The following is a 19832-nucleotide window of genomic DNA, read 5'->3' as shown; positions in this document are numbered from 1 at the left end:
TCTGAATAGAAAAGTGTAGGCCAGGAGAAAGCAAAACCTTCACATTTCCTTAGAAAAACAATTAGGGGAAAGGCTGAACATCTTAAAATATCTACAGCCTCCTCACTGCAGGAAGAAATTAAAAAGCATTTGGCATTCTGCATCATTGCTGTCTTTTTCAATCTTTATATTTTGGTGGCTAACAGTCTCTCACATGCCTTGCTAACACCATTCTGATTCTAACAGCTAAAGGAATATTTTATTACAGTCATATGATATTGAGTGAGCTAAAAATAAAAGATGTGTAGGAGCAGTGAGATGCCATTCCTTACACTTACTTGCTAGACAAGAAGCAATCAGTTCTTCATCTGTAGAATGTGTACAATTTGTTCTGCCTTGCTCAGCTAAGTGCCTCATTAGTTGAGAGGATTCAAATATAACTCTTCCCACTGGAAAAAGAGAGATTTCAATAATTTAGTAGTATGAAATGTAATGCTTTGCATTTCCTTTGGTGGAGAAAATACAGAAATTTTTATATAAACATCTGAGAACTTCTACAGTTAAATACAGTACCCTTGTAACTTTCCAGTTTAAAAGAAAATTACACATATTATTCTTTGATAGAAAAAAAAAGTAAATAAGAAAACAAATTATTTACAATTTATAAGTGTCCACGATTCAATAGTTAAAAAGAAAACAAAACAAAACAATATTGTAATAATGATCTCTCACTTTTTTCCAATATATCCTTTTTTTCCTGTCTAGTAGGTAAGCAGGATCAGATATGCATTTTGAGGAAGGATTTCAGACATAGTAGTATTGCTAATCAATGACATAGTTACAATAAGGAACAATACATATCAGACTTAGCTATTTTTTTAAAGAAAGAAAGAGAAGCAGGAGAAGGAGAAGGAGAAAAAGAGGAAATGGAAAAGGAAAAATAATAAAGAATGCTCACAGATTTCAGCCTGGGATTCCCCTGAGAGCAACTGTACATGTGAAAAAAAAGCAGATGGCCTGAGGCTGGGAAGTAGATCTGAAATGTTAGTGATGTTTCAGAAGTTACTGCATATGTATAAATCAATAGTAAAACAGAATAAAATGCATCTAGGGCCCCCTACCCAAAATTTTGGAGAAACAGCAAAGATCTTCAAAAGCTGGTCAGAGTTCCCAGAGGGAGAAAGTGAACCCGTCCGGATATGGAAGCCACAACTAATGGCCAGAGCAGGAGACCCACAGCTCCTGAATGGTATTCCCTGGCATTATAAGCAAAGATTTTATTTTCCTATAACTTTGTTCATAGATCTGAAAAACGTGGAGACAGAATGTTTAATACAACTGAGTTGCTTAAATAAAGAGACCACTGTTTCAATGTCTTTCTTCTGGCAATATTATTACTGTTCTATGTAGCACAGATATCTTTTGATGCTGTAGGTATATTCCACTACCAAGGTCTGTGCTTGTGGTCCAAACACTTCCACTGAAATAATAAAATACTTTTTTGCTTTTGCCTTCCACAGAAGAACAAGTTTGGTGTGTTTTTTTCTGACAACTGTATAAACAAACACTAAATAATATGGGATCAGGCTGCAGCATGGAACAGAAGTATTACACAGGCATTTTCACTACTACCAAGCACACTTCTTTTCCCAGCTACTTATCCTTGTTCCTTTCAGCCATTTCACCAGCCATTCAGCATGCAGAATCTTTTCAATGAGTGGACTTAGTTTAAAAAGGACAATCTGGACTTTATTTCAGACAAAAACTGAAAAGCTTTCAAATACAAAAATACAGCTCTACTGCAAGTTGTTGTTAGGTATAATGAGCTGTAAAATCAAAAAGAATTTCTTATAACTGATGAACTAGGTACTTTTTTAGATGTTTGCTCCAATGTATTTTCAAATTGTACAATGTGTTTTTTTCTTTAGTGCTTTGTAAAATGGTATTTTCTGCATTTTCAAGCCTTTAATCAGTAACACCCTGCTGTTACTGTTGGCCTCTTTTGTGGAGGAGATCAAGCTGGGATACCCTCCCATATAAGAAATATGATTCTTTAACCTTTACAGCATTCTTTAACCAGCTAGAGGGCAATTCTTTGTGTTCCCCCTTCACAGAGCTGAAAGATCTGCCTCTGCTGCCCTGCAGAATGGTGAAAGTGATAAGGGCACAGCCACAACTGAAAAGGTTCCAAAAAAGTACCTAGTTAGTGTTTTTATGTTCTTCAGGGGGGAGCAAAAGCCATCCTCAACTTCTGCTCTCACTCCATTCTTCAATGCTTGGGATGGAATCAGAGAAATTCTTCTGTAAGCCCTACCTTCTAGTCAGATTCTGACCTATTCTTTAAAAACTTGCACATGTTCCACAGTTTTACTGATTATGGAATGGAAAAAATATAAATTATAAAGTTTTATTTTTTGCTTCATGACAAACCTTAAAGTTGAGAATCCAATTATCTAAATTTAAGGATGAAGTATGCACAGCACCACTGTGGTAATTGTCAATACAATAAACAGTTCCAGAGCTAGAATTATCAGTGAGCTATTAAATTATGGTTTTTAAGAAGTATTTTTAAAAACAATGTCCACATATAATACAAGCAGGAATATTCTAAATGTTTGAAATAATACTTCAGAAAAAAAAATAGGTGAACTTTATAGTTTACTGTAAACTGGAAACCAGTGCATAATCTAAACAATATGATTACACTTCACCCTTCCAGCACTCTCAGTAAGTTCATACTATGACTTCATCAGTTACCAATCAGAAAACATAACCCTAAGCTACAATATGACTTTTATTGCATAACTTATCACAGATTTATTATAATCATGAAGGCCTGTTACACATCTCACCATAACTGGACCTCAATAAAACCAGATCTGCATAAGCTCCTCCTTTGTACATTTTTCTGGAATGCACTGGCACGCTGGTTTAAATTGAAGATACGTGCTCTGCTGTAATGCAGTTGAATTTTTCCTTCATATAAACCACTTGTGCTTAAAAAATCTCTAGGTAAGCTTAAGGTGAAGTGGTTTGTGCAGGAGATATCAGAGATTAGAGTTTTCAATTAGACTCTTTATTTTCCAAATTAACAGAAGATTTTCCTTTTCCAGTGCATAAAGCATGAGCATGCCATTCTCCTTCAAAACACTGTGGGGTTTCCATATAGAACACACCCCATAGGATTCCTATCTGCTGTGTGTCTTTATTCTCTAATGGAAATACACCTTTGTGGGGCCTGGTTAAAGTCATGGGATGCAAAAGTTTGATTGGAGTTGGGTTTCTTACTTCTCTGTTTACTGCAGTGATAAGGCTGGTAATAATATCAATGTGTCCTACTTCTGTATGAACTATGCTGCAGTTCCTCTCCTTTTTTCCAAAAGAAAAGAGATTCATAAAAAGGAGTAGTGTGTCCTTTTCTTGATATGGAAATCTCTGAAATCCCTAAGACCAGTTCAGGTGTGACAGATGGTGTTCATAGCTACATGGGCTGGGTAGTTTAGCAATATGCAAAATTACTAAGGAAAAAACATCCAGACTTAATAATTTTTTATTAAACACAGAACTACACACAGGTAAAAGAGCAACTCGTGCCAGAATTTTGGACCCAAGCCTGTGCTGGTGCCCAGCTCTGAGCAGGTTTGCAAAGCTGAGAGGAATCAAAGCAGCAGCAGGAGGCACCACTTTGCATCACTCCCTCTGGCACTGTGGCCACATTTGCTCTTTACCCTCTTAGAAGTCTGCCATGTGCAGACATATCTGACACACAGATAACTGAAACAGAGATAAGAGAGGGTAAGCAATTCTTTCCTTTTATACCCCACATATGCAGTTCTGTGTAGAGAGCTCTTTGCATCCTCATAACTTTTCCTGCAGTATTATTTCCAGGAAGAAAGATCAGTAATGTGTTATAGGACACAAAGGTTTCTGAGGAACCTGCATGTTTTTTGCAGGAAAATCAAAGACCCATCTTACAAGTTCTACTCCTATCACTGAAAAATTATATCTAAAATCCCCCTCTGTCTTTACATGTATTCTCTATTATGTAGTTTAGAACTCACTTTAAAACAGGTTCTTGTGAAATTATAAGTATTTTTGTTGAATTTTGAATAGAACTTGTGCAATGCATGTGGGGTAAAAAAAATGTTCAATTTCTCAGATGAGAGAGAGTCTGGAATACATAACCCTACCAGCTGCCAGTCCCAAGTTGTATGATTCCATTTGCAGAAATGACTGTACCTAACACAGCTTTGCTTCCATTGCCAGAAAAATCCATGTGCAGCTTCAGTTCTGTTGGTTTGTATTGTGTGTGCTGTGTGCATTTGCTGACCAAAGCAATCATAGTGCTTGTCATAAAGTGTTGTTTTCAGTGTGCACAGGGCCTCCACAGCTTTTGCCATCGTGTTAGTAATCTTTTATTTGTTACTCACATTGAAAAGACTGCTGTTAAAGCAGAGCACTGTGGTTACCAGATGTATGTGCACAGAACTTTCAATGCCCTCTAGTGTTTCTTGCTTGCAAATCAAAATTTATAGTGTGAAATGGTTGGTTAGTTGGATTTGCAAGTCCTTCTCTCAAAACAAAAAAAACCCCCAAGCCCATTGTAAATACAGCTATATCATGGAACACAGAAGATTAAGTAAACATGTCTTCAGCTGAGGCTGTGCAATGTTTTCAGTGTCTGAACAGTGAGTATCAGGATTCTCAACTTCTACAGCACACCTGCTGGAGAAGAAAGAAGAAGAAAGAAGCCATGACACTACCTACAGATAAGGAGTGAGGAGCCAACCTTTGAGAGGTTTGGGGTGCAGGATTAGATAGCTCTGTCCCCACAGCTCCACGGCCTCCTTTCAGCTCTGTGACCCTTATGTCCTGAAGGAACTGAGGAAGTAGGAGTCTGTGACAGAACAAAATGCCTTGATAAGATGGAAGGCAAGCAAATAGCTGAGATTTCAGACACCAGGAGAAACCGAAGTTCCTCAATAGTTTAATTAGAATTGCATTATCTCAGTAAAAGAGAGCATCCTCTCCTGAACAAGTCCACAACTGTCCTGATTTTTATGTGAGTACCCAGCATGGATGCTGGAATACAACAGGCAATCAAGCCAAGGCATGACACAGTGTATTTGCAAAGCTGTCCCTGAAATGACAGAAATCATAAAGACTATATTAACATCAGGATTTCATCATTTAGCAAGCAACTATCTAAGAACTAACAATTCTTTTTAGAGCTGTGAATGCTTTGATTTCCTGATCTGTAGCACAGCAGCAGTGATGTGTCACTGCAGCACTGTGCCCAAGGTGTGATCCTGGATCACACAATCTCATACACTAATGATCCCACTGGGAAAGGTTTGGGCTTGGTAGCTGAGAGATCTCTAGTCTCCTGCTGTGGGTTCTCATGAAGATATGCCCTTAGGACCTCTTTAAACTAGCCTCCTGGTCAGCAGTTTCTGGGGTGCACAGTTACACCTCATTAATCTGAAAAAATAAATTTTTTGTTGTTTTTAATACATCAAACACCTAAAATTAAAGCAAAAAAAAATTTCCAAAACAGTGCTGTGATGAACTCAAGAACTGTCTCCTAATAATCTGTGACAGTTTACCTAGTTGCTGGCTTGTTTATTTTATGACTGCATTAGTATTTATTGTATTTATTTACTGGTTTAATAAAAATAATTATCTTACTTTAAAAAAATAGAATGCAAGGCATCTTTAAAAAGTAACATAAGCAAACCAGTGTGACATACAAAGTAGTGTTTACAGGACAGAGTGATCATAATGTTAGTAACTACCTGTCACTGAGGAGGAACCACCGGTAAACTGCAACACAGAGAAAGAAAACCAAGCAGAGAGAAACCTTGTTCTTTCAGGCTCCTCACAGTAGTTTACAATGACCAGCAGTTAAGTACTTTGCCAATATATAAACTTTCTGGCAGTTTGTCATCCAATAGCTTCAGAATTCAATAGTTCCAGCAGAACAAAATCAGGGTCAGCATTTGTCCCAAGTGGTTTTATTTGCCATTGAAGGGCAAGGTAGGTTAGGAGAGAAGCAACTAAGCTTTCAGAGTGCTGAAGTTCACTTCTAGATGTAGTTCTTCATTCTCAAATCTACACCAGTCTAGAAATCAGATATTAATAAATAACTTTTTTTTCACATGTACAGAGTTTAAACTACACAAAGAGCTTTTTTTTAAGAGTCCCCTAGAAACTGGTAAATAGTGGGTAAAGATTTAGGGTGAAAAGTGCCTATAAGAAAGAGGGCTAAGAAGCATTACTACTAGAGATTATGTTCCTAATTATTTGACATGCAATAGCAATTATGAAAGGCAGTACCTCAGCTGTACAACAATAATATCTGAAAAATTATTAGAATTGATCGTAAAAACTTTGCTCAGCACCAGGTGGTGCTATTCTGCTTTTAAAAAAAAGTTATGTGAGCTACTGAATTATTTACATTTTAAAAGAATAATTTCTGATTAAAACTAGAGTGAGGAAATGTATTTATTTTCTCAAGCTATAAGTAAATTGTGACTGCTTTTCATGTTTTGTATTTTTATATTTAGGCATCAGTTTCTATTTTATCTCAGCACACACTTAGGTTGTAAAATAATCCAAATTACCTCATTATTATATTAGTTATATAAATTTTTTAATCCATAAAAAATCTAAATATGCTTTTTGAGAGTCTCACACACAAAAAAAGAAATCTCAGCTCAATCTAGAAACATTGCTTGTAAGAGAGAACAAAGTACATATACTTGCTTGTAAATTTTTAAACTACTGACAGGCTGTACTCAATGTTCCATAATTTTATTTTTCTTCAGATTAATACACAATCTCAACATTGTTATTACATGAATATATGACAGAATGGTTTTTATCATGGGTTACTATCAATGCTTGTGGCATAAACTGCATTACCAGCCTAAAGTATTAATTAGCACAAGTCAAATCATTAACCACTAGATATATTTCTAATTATGAGATCTGAAAATAATGAAGGTATGAAAATAATGAAGGATTTTTTTTAAATAGAGCATGTTTTCCAGATATGTTTATACTTTGCCCAGATATTCACATAAAAATTAAGTTGCCTGTTTTTATGGTTCTCAACTGTTTCTCAGAAAAACAGATGGACACAAACCATAGTTCTAAAAAAAATTAACATGACCTTTATCAGCTTCAGTTTAACAAAAACCAATTATGTTTTATCAGTCCTTGCAAACTGCAATAATTATTATTTTTTTCAGATAACTTTTTCAATAAGATTTAGACTTTCCTTTGTACCAAAAATTGTCTTAAAGGCAGTACTAAGCATACAGCAAATTATTTGAAAGGTGATGAAGCAGCCACATGTCACCACTCTATTCCCACTGCTCTGCAGAAACATCTTTGCAGAGGGAAGCTGATAGACTGATGTGAAATAAATGACATCCTATACTGCTATCAGCTGATTATTTTCTCCTTGGACTACTGGCTTACTTGTGAACTATTCATTCTTATTTTCAGGGTTTCTTGTACAGCCAACTCCACCAGTTTGTCAAAAGCATTGTGTTTGTGGCTGGTTTGGATGAGATCCAGAATTAGGAGAAATTTATTTGACGAATTAAGTGGATTTTCTCTCTTGCTGCTGGGTGGCTGAACTGAAGGCACACATGGCAACTGCCCCCAGTGCTTGGTGCCTGCTCACTGGAAAGGACTGATCAGAGAACACAGCAGAGTTAAACCGACCTTCTGCCCTCTGCTGTGCAGTGCTGTTAGGAGTTAACAGGAGGAGAAACGGAGCAGCCTGAGTGTGCATCTTGTGCTGAGCCTGTCCTGATACTTGACAGCAAATACCAACTCACAAATATTAATCAGCAGATGCTCAAGTAATAGCAGGAATAAACCACTATAGGCTTGAAGAATCATTGCTTTTTATGAATCTTTGCAGTTATTTTTAGGTTTTCAGGACTGTAAAAGCATATCTGAAAATGAACCCACTCAGCAGAAAAGGCAATATAACACAACACAGAACAGTCCAGTGCTAACTGATCTGTTTCATTTATGGATGTTTACCCCTTGGTGGTGTAAAGACCCTGCTTGACTACTGCATCCAGAGACATAAAGTAAAAGGTAATCTACACGTGATCCAATCAGATGGGGGGAAAAAAAAATAAAATTCTTAGGGTGTCAAATCTCTACATTTTGAGGTGAGTAGAAAATGTGATCTCAGGTTCATCATTCCTGGACCCATTTCACTACCATGGCCTAATGCAATAGATATGTGAACTTGACACTCAGCTGCTGCAGTTCATAGCTTGGCATAACTAAAAAAAATGGAAGTAGATGATGGGAGATTAAGTAAATATGCAGGACTGTGAATTGCAGCTGGTCAGATGCATTCTCAGTGCCTGTTCTGCTGCCTACAAGGGTAGGTTCATAAGCAAAGGGGTGAGGAAGGGTAGCATAGCCAGGAAAGTAACCTTGTGCTCAAACAACACTTTGCCATATCTTTTAGTTTGGGAACTGTGTACAGTAAGGTAGAGTCTTGCTTACTCATGGGTATAAGTGAGCAGGAAAAAGAAAGTTTTTTTTTTGTCACCAGGACAAAAACTGTTATAGGCAAAAATTACCTAAAGGAGACAAATCCCTCAAATCCTCCTCAAATATAATAAAAACAGCTTTTTGTCTTTTCCAAAAGAGGGTTATAATTCAAAAATTTCTGACCCTGTCAGCATCGGAAATATTTTCATAATCAAGAGCCTAACAACTGCTTTTTGTAAGAAAAAAACATACTACAATCTCAGAAAAGAAATCTCTGCCATAAGCACAGCATCATAATATTTTGATTTTTTTTTTTTTTTTACTTTTACATCAGAAACTCTAGAATTGTTCTTTAACAAAGCAGAGGGCTTTTCAAAAGGCAGATCAATTGGCAGTAAAAGTACCACACATAGAAGGGGATGTGAGGCATACTACAATTATTCTCTATGTGGGACACCTGTTAAAATTCTTTTTTGTTGTGATTGCTCTCTTAACCTTTTTAAATTTCCTCCAGTGATTCTGTTTCTCTGCATTGCAGAACTTTTTAATCTTTCTCCAGTTTCATGTATTTAAATCAGTTCTGGAAATACACTGTAATGCCACGTTTTCTCTATGTAGTTGGAGTTAAATCCAAGAGCTGATAGACTTTAAATGGAATAGTGACCTTCCTTTTCCTGGCCTATTGTATCCAAGCTAAAATCTTGTGGAAAATCCAATGAAATGGCACTTTATATTTTAGTGAAATTTCAATCTGTAGGAATCAAATCATTCTCATAAATGAGATGGGAACGTTGCAGTCTAGATAAGTTGCTGAGGTCCCAGATCTACATTAAATTCTAGCCTAAAATTTATAGCTTCAGTATGCATGTGTGGGGACTTCTGCCTCTCATTTGCTTGAGGAAAATACACAGTGTTCTGGCTCCTAATCATGCTGGTGTCAGATGTTGTGCTGCTGAAGGCTGATTACTTCCAAGAGGAGCTACAAAAAATTTTGGGATTAATCGATGCTAGCTTAAGCATCATCACATGGTCTATGCTTTTTTTTTTTTTTTTTTTCCCAATTCAGTATGTAGACAAGAGGGAACAAACAGTTTAAAATTACTTGCACTAGCTCTTCCCCACTTTCAAAGAGCTCACTAACCATAGGAGACACGGGTGACACTGGTGTGAAGACACCAAAGTAGCTGTAACTGTGAACACAAGGAAAAATCCTAACAGCCATGTGATCCCTATTTCCAAGAACATTTGTATATGAAATATTCTAAGCTTCAGGTCACACACTGCCCACTGGTGCAGTCATCAAGAAACATGGATCGTACCTAAATGTTTTTCTAGAACCACGGGAACACAACCACCATGTAATTTTCATGAGCTTTCTGAAATTAAAATGTGGATATTGCAAGAAGTTATTCATTCAGTGCCTGCTGCAGAAGCATTATGCTTATTATGGTACTGTACATCCAGGAAGGAAGGAAGGAAGGAAGGAAGGAAGGAAGGAAGGAAGGAAGGGAGGAAGGGAGGAAGGGAGGAAGGGAGGAAGGGAGGAAGGGAGGAAGGGAGGAAGGGAGGAAGGGAGGAAGGGAGGAAGGAAGGAAGGAAGGAAGGAAGGAAGGAAGGAAGGAAGGAAGGAAGGAAGGAAGGAAGGAAGGAAGGAAGGAAGGAAGGAAGGAAGGAAGGAAGGAAGGAAGGAAGGAAGGAAGGAAGGAAGGAAGGAAGGAAGGAAGGAAGGAAGGAAAAGGAAGGAAAGAAAAGGAAGGAAGGAAAAGAAAGGAAGGAAGAAAAAGAAAGGAAGGAATTGTAAGATAGTGCAATTTCAGAGTCACAGTACATGGTGAGACTCCCAGCCACAGATCCATGGTGATTCTGCACTCACCCTCTCCACACTGAGCTGTTGTCACTGTATAACCAAGCCAAAGCCTTCAAGAAAGCTGCAGCTTTTACTACATGTAGTGGCCAACATCCCATGGAGTTGGGCCCTAAAATATTCAATGGCTTCCAATCTGTTATGCATTCTGTATCATGCTAATAGTCCTCCTCTTTCTGGGAACCAACTTCATTGTTATGTTGCTATAATTATCTCAGACACTGTAACTGAAACTAAAACTGATGGTTTTAATAACAGATTGCAAGACCTTATGAGTTATTGATTTAAATCACCTATAGAAGAACATATGGGGGAGAGGACCACATCTTGAAAAATTCTAAACATTAGAGCAAACTGATTGCTTTGTAACAGGGAGCAGGGAACATAAATTATGACAATACAATTTTAAAAAATGGTGAAGCTATGGGTCAAGCTGCTTTTATAATCCCTTTTGCACATCCCTGTTCATTCAGCATACTATGTCAGAATTTGCAGATGGGAAACCAGTAAGGAGTCCTGTAACTCATTAATCATCTGAAAGTGCCTGTAATTACTGGTTTGTGAAGAGGGAAACAATGAAAGACTGGATTACATTTTGTGGGATTGATAATTTTTCATATTAATACTTAAGGAAATAGGATTCGGTGGGCAATTCCATTATTTTCCCACATGATAGGAGATGTGGATGCAACTCTGGGCTAGGACTGCAGTTAGGAATAATTTTATTGCGTTTATGTGAAACTTCGGTTTCCAGAGTTTGCTACGTTCCGAGAGAAAGAATAGCAAGCAGCATAAGCTGTTATCCCTCGGCGGCCGGTCGGAGGTCCGGGCCAGACCCCCGGGAGGGACAGCGGCAGCAGAGCACCCTCCCTTCAGGACCCATCCCACCTTCCCCCCGGCTCACGCCGCGGCTCTCAGCTCGTGGGACGCGCTTCCCCCGCGCCCCGCGGAGTGGCGCCGGAGGGCTCCGGACCCGCAGGGAGGCGCGGCGGAGGCGGGCGGGGTGAAGGGCTCCCACCTGCCCGCGGCCGCCCGCAGTCCCCGGTGCCGCGGGGCAGGCGGAGGCGGCAGCAGGGCGGGCGATGAAGGGGCCGCGGGCACCTGCGATGTTCGGGGCAGGCAGGTACAGCATCCCGCGGCCCGTCACCAGAAACCTGGAGGATCTGGACTCGGTGCAGAGCGTCCTGCTCCACAGGTCAGTGCGGGGACGGGGAGGCGGCCCGGGAGGTTTCGCCGGGCAGGGGGATGACAGAGATGCCGGCGGGGCAGAGTCGAACCTCTCTATCCGGCTCTCTAGAGAGTCCCTGACTTTTGTTGTCGGGGCATGAAGTGAGAAGGGCCCTGTCCCTGTCCCTGCCACTCCTCACCTTCCCCGGGGGGCCGATGGCAGGGGAGCTGCCGTGCCGTGGGCTGCGGGTGGCAGCAGCTGGTGCTGCCCCGGTGCTCACGGGAGGGGAAAGGGCGGCTGCGGATGGGGCACCGGCTCGCCTTAAAGATCCTCTCGCTTCCCGAGAAGCGGTGGCCCTGCAGGTGAGGGGAGCTCCATTAGTGCACGTCCGAAGGGTGCCTTGCAGCCCGTGCAGGACTGCATGGGAGCTCAGCGGCTTCGTCTGGATTTCTTATGCATGCAAGGGAACGGGATGGCAGAGGGAAACTCTGCTGCATCAATTCCATAAGCATTTTGAGCTCTCCCTTAAGAGAAGGATAATAATAATATCTTAACTCGCACACAAATCCAAGATGGGCACTCCTGAAGCAGATGTGCAGGAGACAGACTGCAGGAGAAGCAGCTGCTTTTCTCTGCCTTCACCATCCCTACCGTGCGATTCTCCACAGTATCCCCTCCACAAAGAAATCTCCACAGTAAGATCTCGCCCAATAGGTCAGTGCAGGACTTTCAAAACCTCTCTCAATGCCATTATCTTTGCACTGCCTGGGAGCCCCTTAAACTTCACACAGAAAACACCATCCCATTCAAGAGTACCCAGCTCATCTCAAGTTGTTCCATACAGTGCCTGTTTCCTAACATGTTTTCTCAGCTACATGGATTTATTTCCTGCTGCCAAGCAAAAGTACACTTTTCTCTGAGTGCCAACTGCAAACAGCTCTTGCTATGGAAACTAACAACTACTTACTAACTTAGCATCTCTCCAGCTCAAAGCACCAAACTGAATAGTCCCTTCAAGTTAAATTCTGTTGCTGTGAACACAGAGGATGAAAACAGAGCTCAGCAAGGAGGGCTCGCTGGATCAGCCTGCTCCTGCACGGCCCTCTGAAGCCTCTTTATAAGCAGTAGATGTGCCCATATGCTATCAGGGTGCCTCTGGTATCTGAATGCCTCTGCATGCATTTTTTCAGTGATCTAACAGAAAATCTTCCATTTCAAAGTTGGATTAAAAACATGCTGCCCCATGGTATTGCTTATATCAGTATACATACTTTTGGTGTAATAAGGTACTGTTTGTACTTGAAACATTTGCATGTTGACTGCAAGGAACAGTTTTCTTTCATGCTTGATATGCCTGTCCTGCATAGCAGGTGATGCTACAATAGACTTGTGAAGTAAAAACAGTAGGAAAAATATTTTTTGAAATTGCAGTTGCTTTTCATGCTAGAGGGACCTCTTAACTCTCTAAGACTGTTTTACAAAATAATGAGATGTGCTGAACTAGTTTTCCCATATTCTTCACAGCTGTCTCCTGTTGTTTTTCTTCTAAACTGCTTTCTATAATCCAGTTGCATAGAGGGAAGTTGACACAGAAAGCTTAAAGAGTCAGAAAGAACAGGCTGTGTTACTTATTGGGAACTAGGGTGTTTTTCCACAAAATTTGTGTTTCTTTGATCAAAAAGATAGCCTTCATTTCCCCTTTAGTCTGCTCGTATGTAAATAGCTCAGGAACAGTCCAGTATCACTATATGGCCCATTCATGCCACTTTGCTATGGATGGTTTCTCTGCAGTAATGTCAGAAGAGCTGTGAACAGATCTTGTAATCACAATCTTGCTCATACAGTTCTATGTAAACCTGGTAATCACAAAAACATTAGTTAAGGAGTGCCTGTGCCTTTTGTCTCTTAAGACTGGTGGGGTAGGGGAAAGCGGTATTGTTGCCATTACACTTCTTTAAGGGAGAAACTTATTTCTGCCCCATGCTGTGCACTGGAGTAATAAAAAAATAAGAATCAATAGCTAAGTCTACAATGTAGCTCTTCTGTTAGTTTTTCTTCAGAGGTTTGAGTAAAACAGGTGTTAGCAGCAAGAAACAGAACAGTTAAACAATGATGAAAATATTTTCCTCTTGGTTTTATCTGCTTTTAATGTATCGTGTTATCTCTGATAATATATTTTGTTATGTCTGTCCAGTTGTTGATAGGGCCTTCCTGGAAATATTATTTGATTTGAAAACAAGCAGAGAGGAAAAAATGAAGCTATGAGAAGTCACCTAGGCTTTCTTGTTTCTTTATCAATAATGAAGAGCTGTAATTAGAAGTTTGGAAGGGGGGGAGGAAAGCAAAAGCACACTTAAAATGCTGTTGATGCACAGACAGTGTAAGAAAGAAGACAGATCCAGGTATAGTCCTGGTATATCAAGTGAGGTTTGCCTTGCAATATTACTATGGCCTGTTTTTAAGCCTACGCTGTGCAAAAGAGACAGAAAGCTGGCAGATCCTGTTGTTAGGTAATTCTTACAGTTCAGAGAACTGCTCAGACAGTGCAGAGGCAGCACTGCAGTCTGCGTTCTTTCTCACCCATGCTGGCATTTAGCAGGGGGAATGACCCTGAAGAAAAAGGGGAGGCTGCTGAAAATTCAGGGATCTGATAGAGTTGCTGAATAGTGCATTGGAGCCTCATGGGCATAAACTGGGTCCTGCTAAGTATAGGGTAGCATTCACTTAGAGCAGAGGGAGCATTAATTTGCCCCCTATGCCAAAGACATTTCCCACTCCCAGTTTTCAGCCCTGTGTTGGGAAGAGTTCAATCACAGCCATGAAACAGGCCCAACATGCCTGCTGAATGTGAATCAGTGAAATCCATCTGGTATATCATGGTGAATCATTGCAAAATTGCTAAGATCAGGCTTGACAGCACCAAACCACACAGGACCAAGTCCTGTCAGTCATAGAAGCACAGAATGTGATTCTCTGTTGGTTGAGTGACCTCAAAAGATCATCGAGTCCAACCCCGCTCCAGAGCAGGTCACACAGGAACGTGTCCAGGTGGGGTTTGAGTGTCTCAAGGAGACTCCACAACCTCACTGGGCAGCCTGTTCCAGTGCTCTGTCACCCTCACAGTGAAAAAGCTTTTCCTTATGTTTCCATGGAAGCTCCTATGCTCCATCTTGCACCTCTTGCCCCTTTTCCTCTCATTGTACATCACTGAGAAGAGCCTGGCTTCATCCTCCTGACACTCACCCTTTACATATTTGTAAACATTAATGAGGCCACCCCTCAGTCTCCTCCAAGCTGAAGAGACCAATTCCCTCAGCCTTTCCTCATGAGGGAGATGTTCTACTCCCTTACTCATCTTTGAGGCTCCACTCTGGACTCTTTCAAGCAGTTCCTTGTTATAAACACTATTCCTAAATTTCCCTGTGCTCTTCCATCTTCCTGCTAGAAAAGACTTGAACTCAGACTCATTTCTTCATCATCATGTTGAAAAAATCATCTCGCAGTATGTAACAATGAAAAAATATTACTACTTTTAAGTTGGAAAGTGGTTCGAGGAGGGGTTTGTAAGCATCTGTGCAACACTACCAAAAAAGAGTTACTCCCTAGTTATTTTCAACCTTTATTAGAAAGGATTAGGACATCACATTAGTGTGTCCTGTGCACTGACCTCTTTTAATTACAGTCTACTCCTGAATATAAATGTGAATTGAGGTAGCCTGTTATTTTAAAGCACAATAGCTTTTGAAGCAGGTTAAGCCAAAAAAGTACCAAGGAACTCTTGTTCTGAAATGAATTTCCACACATGGATTCAGTTCTTTGAAGCTAATCAGAACAACCTTAAGGCAAAAGAGAGTGCATTTTAACTATCCACTTTCAAATGCTCATTAAATCAGTTGTCCAGTAAGGGTGAGCAGTAGTATTGGTGCCAACGATGCCCTGTGGCAAATTTTGCAAATTTTTACAATTTGCTTGTTAATAACAGCAACCTAGCATAGAGGGCTCATGGGCTGCTTAGTGCAAAGCAACAACCCAACTGCTTGGTGTAAGTGTAAAGGATCTGCCAGAGGACAAATCATTTCAAGTCTTTTCCTAATACTTATGCATAAGAAATGAGAGGCTTTCCTCTCAAGAGGGTTTCTGTGAGAAAATCTGTCTTCACTACAATAAGATCCTGCTGTGTGAGATACATTATGTCTTGCAAGCTGTGATTTTCCCACAGCAGAAAAAATTCCACATTCATTTCAGAAAAAAAAATACTTAGGTGACTCCTAACTACCTCTCTCAGTGGACCAAAATCTTCCATCCTTTCCTTCATGATAAGATTATCCCTATAAAATAGCAAGTGCTGCAAGGCTGCCACCACCTTTTAGAGAGCCAGTATTTCTCACTTATTGAACAAACAACTGGAAACAATTAACCAGCTCCTGAACTCAGTGAAATTTAACATAACTAGGACAGAACCATCTGGCACAGACTATCACTTCTTTGTGGAAACACTTCAGTATGCTGTTTGGTGTATTAAAAGTGCTTGCAAATAAAATCAGAATTAGGGAGGGTGGAGCAGTGTATCTCACCTACCTCTATTAAAATTTTAACTCCTGCATTATTCCCCTTAGAAAATCAGAAGTCATCTGGCCTTTTGGAAAATGTTGTTTATGTAGACTTTTTTTTTTTTTTCCTTCATGAAGTTGTTTTGAAGGTGAGGTACTTGTAAAGTAGTTTTTCTAACTACTCTTCTGGAAGTGATAAAAAGAATGAAAGTTGGTGCACATCTTACATTCTGACAACTGGAAACAACCAAAGATCTGATTTTTTTTTTTCCCTGAAGAATTATATACCATGCATGTATTATATACTTTGTGAGAAATGGTAGTTGCCAGCTCAGAGAGAAAAAAACCCTTAGATTATCTAACATATCATGTCCCAAAATGAATGAAGCCATATTAGAAAAAACTTTTCAGACAGGGGCTGTTCCTTTCTCTTCTTTTGGATAGAATTTTAGTCTTAAAATCCACACAATAGTGGCTTGTCTGTAAACCAGGCCTTGTAGAAGCACTTCAGAATGGCCAAAAAATTTAATGTAGGTATCTTTAACTACTTCAGCTGAAGTCTTAATCACATGGATAGCAGTCCAAAATATTTCTGTCTGTTAATTCACTTGATATCATGCTTATTTCTGTACACTTCCCTTAAAATAGTTTCAAGTACAGGAATTTCATACCATAATTCTGTGAGTCCTACACAGTGCTCCAGCACTATAAAACATTGCTGCTGAAGTTGGGCAAATATCCCACTGAGCAGGGATTAAATTCAATGCATGAAAGATGTTCCAACAATTATTCTCCATCCCTCTCCTTATTCACCATGCATGTCCTGATAAGTTAACTGACATAGTTACACAGCAAGTTGTCTGCAGGGTTGCCCTGGGTCTTGTTTTTTTGATGTGAACAATTTAAGTCCTGAGAACTGAGTAGGTTTTTTCTGTCTCTCTCTTGATTATGCATGATTTTGCATTTGTAGCCTGCAGTGACTGCTCTAAGCTGCCAAATCATCTATCTTGTTTGGGTCTGCATCACATCCTTGCCTATTTACCCTAACTGCTCTCCTGACTAACATAAAGAGAAGTTCTCTCAGTTTCTCACAACCTCTCAAATAATTATAATGGAGCACAGCATAAAGCACACAAATATTCCACTACTAACCATTTGACTTGATGAGAATTTCTGTTTACCCCATGTTTCTTTCTTTAAATCATGTTTTTTAATTATAAGCAATGCTTTGAGGCTCACCTCAGGCCTGAGTTTCATTAGTAGTCTCTTTTATGGGGCTGTTGCCACCGAGACCTCGCTATCAGACCACTTAATAAATAGTCTGTTCTCCATTACGTGGTGCACATTGACCCTCTGAAAGACCTTCAGGGGACTACTGAGACTCGGCTGTTTCTTTTGAGACAGCAAACGAGGACGTTGGGTCCTTTGAAATGTTAATGGTTATTCTTGCCAGCCACAGAAGGTGGACGGGCTGGCCTTTCTGCCAGGTGGTAAATATACTTAAACACAATTCAAGCCTTTCCCACTTAAATTTTCTTTTTCTTTTCACTTTTACTTTTCACTGCCAGGAGGTAAACGAGTATTTACCTCATCCCGAGCAGTGCCTGTCCTAACTTACAGGTGACCGCTTGCCGGCTCCTCACAGGGCTCCCTTCTCACAGCATTTCTTCACAGGGCTCCTTCCTCACAGCGTTTCCTCACAGGACTCTCCCCTCACAGTTCCTCACGGGGCTCCCTCCTCACAGCATTTCCTCACAGGACTCTCCCCTCACAGTTCCTCACAAGGCTCCCTCCTCACAGCCTTTCCTCACAGGACTCTCCCCTCACAGCTCCTCACAGGGCTCTGTTCCCTCACGACCGTTAACGGTCGGCGCACGCGGCGGCACGGGCCGTGCCGCGAGGTCCCTGCAGGCTTCCCCCCGTCTCCATGGCGCCGGGCCGGGGCCGCCAATGAGAAGGGCAGGATGGGGTCACGTGCCCGCCCGGCGCGGCTCGGTGCGGGTGTCATGGCGTCGGGGGGGGATGGCGCCGGTGGGCGCGGAGCCGCCGAGGAAGGGACGGAGCCGTCCTTGAGGGGAGAAGGCGTTCAGCGTGCGGGCACCGGCGAAGGTGGCGACGGCGCCAGCAGCAGCGACGAGAGCGGCTCAAACGCCACCTCGCTGTCCGCAAGCTCCGAGTAAGCGCGGGGCGGGGCGGGGTGGGGTGGGGTGAGCCCGGCGGGGGGGGGTGTGGGCCCGCGGGCCTCTCGCCCACTCCCCGGCCGCAGTCGGACGGGAAGTCCCCGGTCCCAGCCCTCCCCTTCTCCGGCCCGCGCAGTTGAGCTGCCCCAGCGTCGAGGAAAGGGGCTTTTTGTCCACTCCTGAGCCGCTGTCGGGGCCGTCACCCCGCGGGAGCTTTGCTGAGCAGCGCTTGGTGGTGCCGAGCACTCGGCGCTCCTTGGCTTTCCCGATGCCGGGAAGGTTTTTGCCAAGCGCCTTCCCGGAGCTCGTGTTCTCCTGGGAGTGCCCAGCTGGAGCAGGCTGTGCCTTATCAGCAGGAGCATCCCTGCTCGGGGAGTGGTGCTGTGCCTCCTGGCACTGCCGCTTGTGCTCGGCGAGGCTGCGTTTCTCTGGCAGAACCCCCGAAGGAAGGTGGGGAGCAGCAGCGGGCAGCCCTTGGCTTGGTTCCGCTATCCCAGCTGGACACTGCCTGGGAAAGGGAAAAAGAGGCTTGGCTCACGCACTATAAATTGCTTTAGCATTGGAGGTGCAGTCTTCCGATTTTAGTGACTTTTAGACTTTTTTTTGGTGGTAGGTGGAGACAGAGGAGACAGCTCTGTAATACCAATACACATTTTAATATCATGTATGCAATCACTGGGGTTTAAACTTATTATTATTTTTTTAGTTGGAATAAAAATTTACTCTCTATCCTTTCCGTACATTAAAGCAACTCTGCTGGATCATTCAAACTGTACTTCAAAGTCTAATTAATGGCATTTTATGTGGCATGTTAGTTTCATTATTTAGTACAGTGAAAAGAAAAAGAAGATTTAAGTGGGAAAGGCTTGAATTGTGTTCAAGTGTATTTGATTTTGTAGTTGTCCCATACCTCTGTCTTGGTGAGAGACAAAACTGTTGGATGTAGCCTCCTGTATTTTGTTCCTTTGTCAATAAGACAGGCCTTGACTGTAGCATTTCTGCCTGAATTCCTGGTTTTTCTGGTTTGTTTCTTTGTTTCCTTGTTTGTTTCTGTGTAAAGTTCTCTGTTTAACTAAACTTTGAAGCTGTATAATTTATCTGTATGTTCAAGTTAACGTTCTATTTGAATTATATAATACTAATTTTAAACAACATTTGTATCCTTTATTAAGTAAAATTAACTAGTTCTAGTATAAAGTGTATTACTATGTTAACTTGAAACAATTAATTATAATAATCATGTAAGTCGTCTTCCTATTTTTTCCCTGTTTTTTACCAGTGCAGAGTCAGATTGATAGGAAGGGATAGCTGTTTGTCATCTAGTCAGGAAGAATCAACTTCTCTTGTCTGTTCTTGAAAATCTTCCATACAGAACATCCCAGCTGTTCATTGTTGATGGGTTTTTTGTTGTTTGTTTTTTTTAGTTTATGTGTATGTGATGAAAAAGCTCTTTTAATTTATGCTTGAATACTTAAGTAAATTCAGCCACTAAGTACTTCTACTCTGGCCCTTACTGATCCTCATCCCTCTGTGGTAACATTTTGAGATTTATCTTGGGCTGG

General features: G+C 41.1%; 1 protein-coding gene and 1 long non-coding RNA gene across 4 annotated transcripts in view; one reads left to right on the top strand and one right to left on the bottom strand.

Moving 5' to 3' along the window:
- Nucleotides 1-11357: 11357 nt before the first annotated feature.
- INTU (inturned planar cell polarity protein) overlaps nucleotides 11358-19832 on the top strand; it is a 36220-nt gene continuing 27745 nt past the window's right edge. For 2 of the 3 annotated variants that reach the window (XR_011727809.1, XM_071753829.1), the window contains exon 1: nucleotides 17951-18266. Coding sequence is in view for 2 of the 3 variants with exons in the window: in XM_071753829.1 (XP_071609930.1) it covers nucleotides 18055-18266 (212 nt within the window). In the remaining variant the exon portion in view is untranslated. Of the gene's footprint in view, nucleotides 11568-17950; nucleotides 18267-19832 lie in introns of those variants that run through there. The other variant, XM_071753830.1, reaches the window with a different exon arrangement.
- On the bottom strand, nucleotides 13815-17783 carry LOC139800579 (uncharacterized). The gene is made up of 2 exons (XR_011727810.1): nucleotides 17646-17783; nucleotides 13815-17570 (listed from the first exon to the last, which is right to left on the bottom strand). It is a non-coding gene; the product is annotated as an uncharacterized lncRNA (long non-coding RNA).

Source organism: Heliangelus exortis, chromosome 10 (genome assembly GCF_036169615.1).
Source record: "Heliangelus exortis chromosome 10, bHelExo1.hap1, whole genome shotgun sequence".
In the NCBI taxonomy this organism is placed as follows: Eukaryota; Metazoa; Chordata; class Aves; order Apodiformes; family Trochilidae; genus Heliangelus; species Heliangelus exortis.
This window is presented reverse-complemented; position numbering and strand designations above follow the sequence as displayed.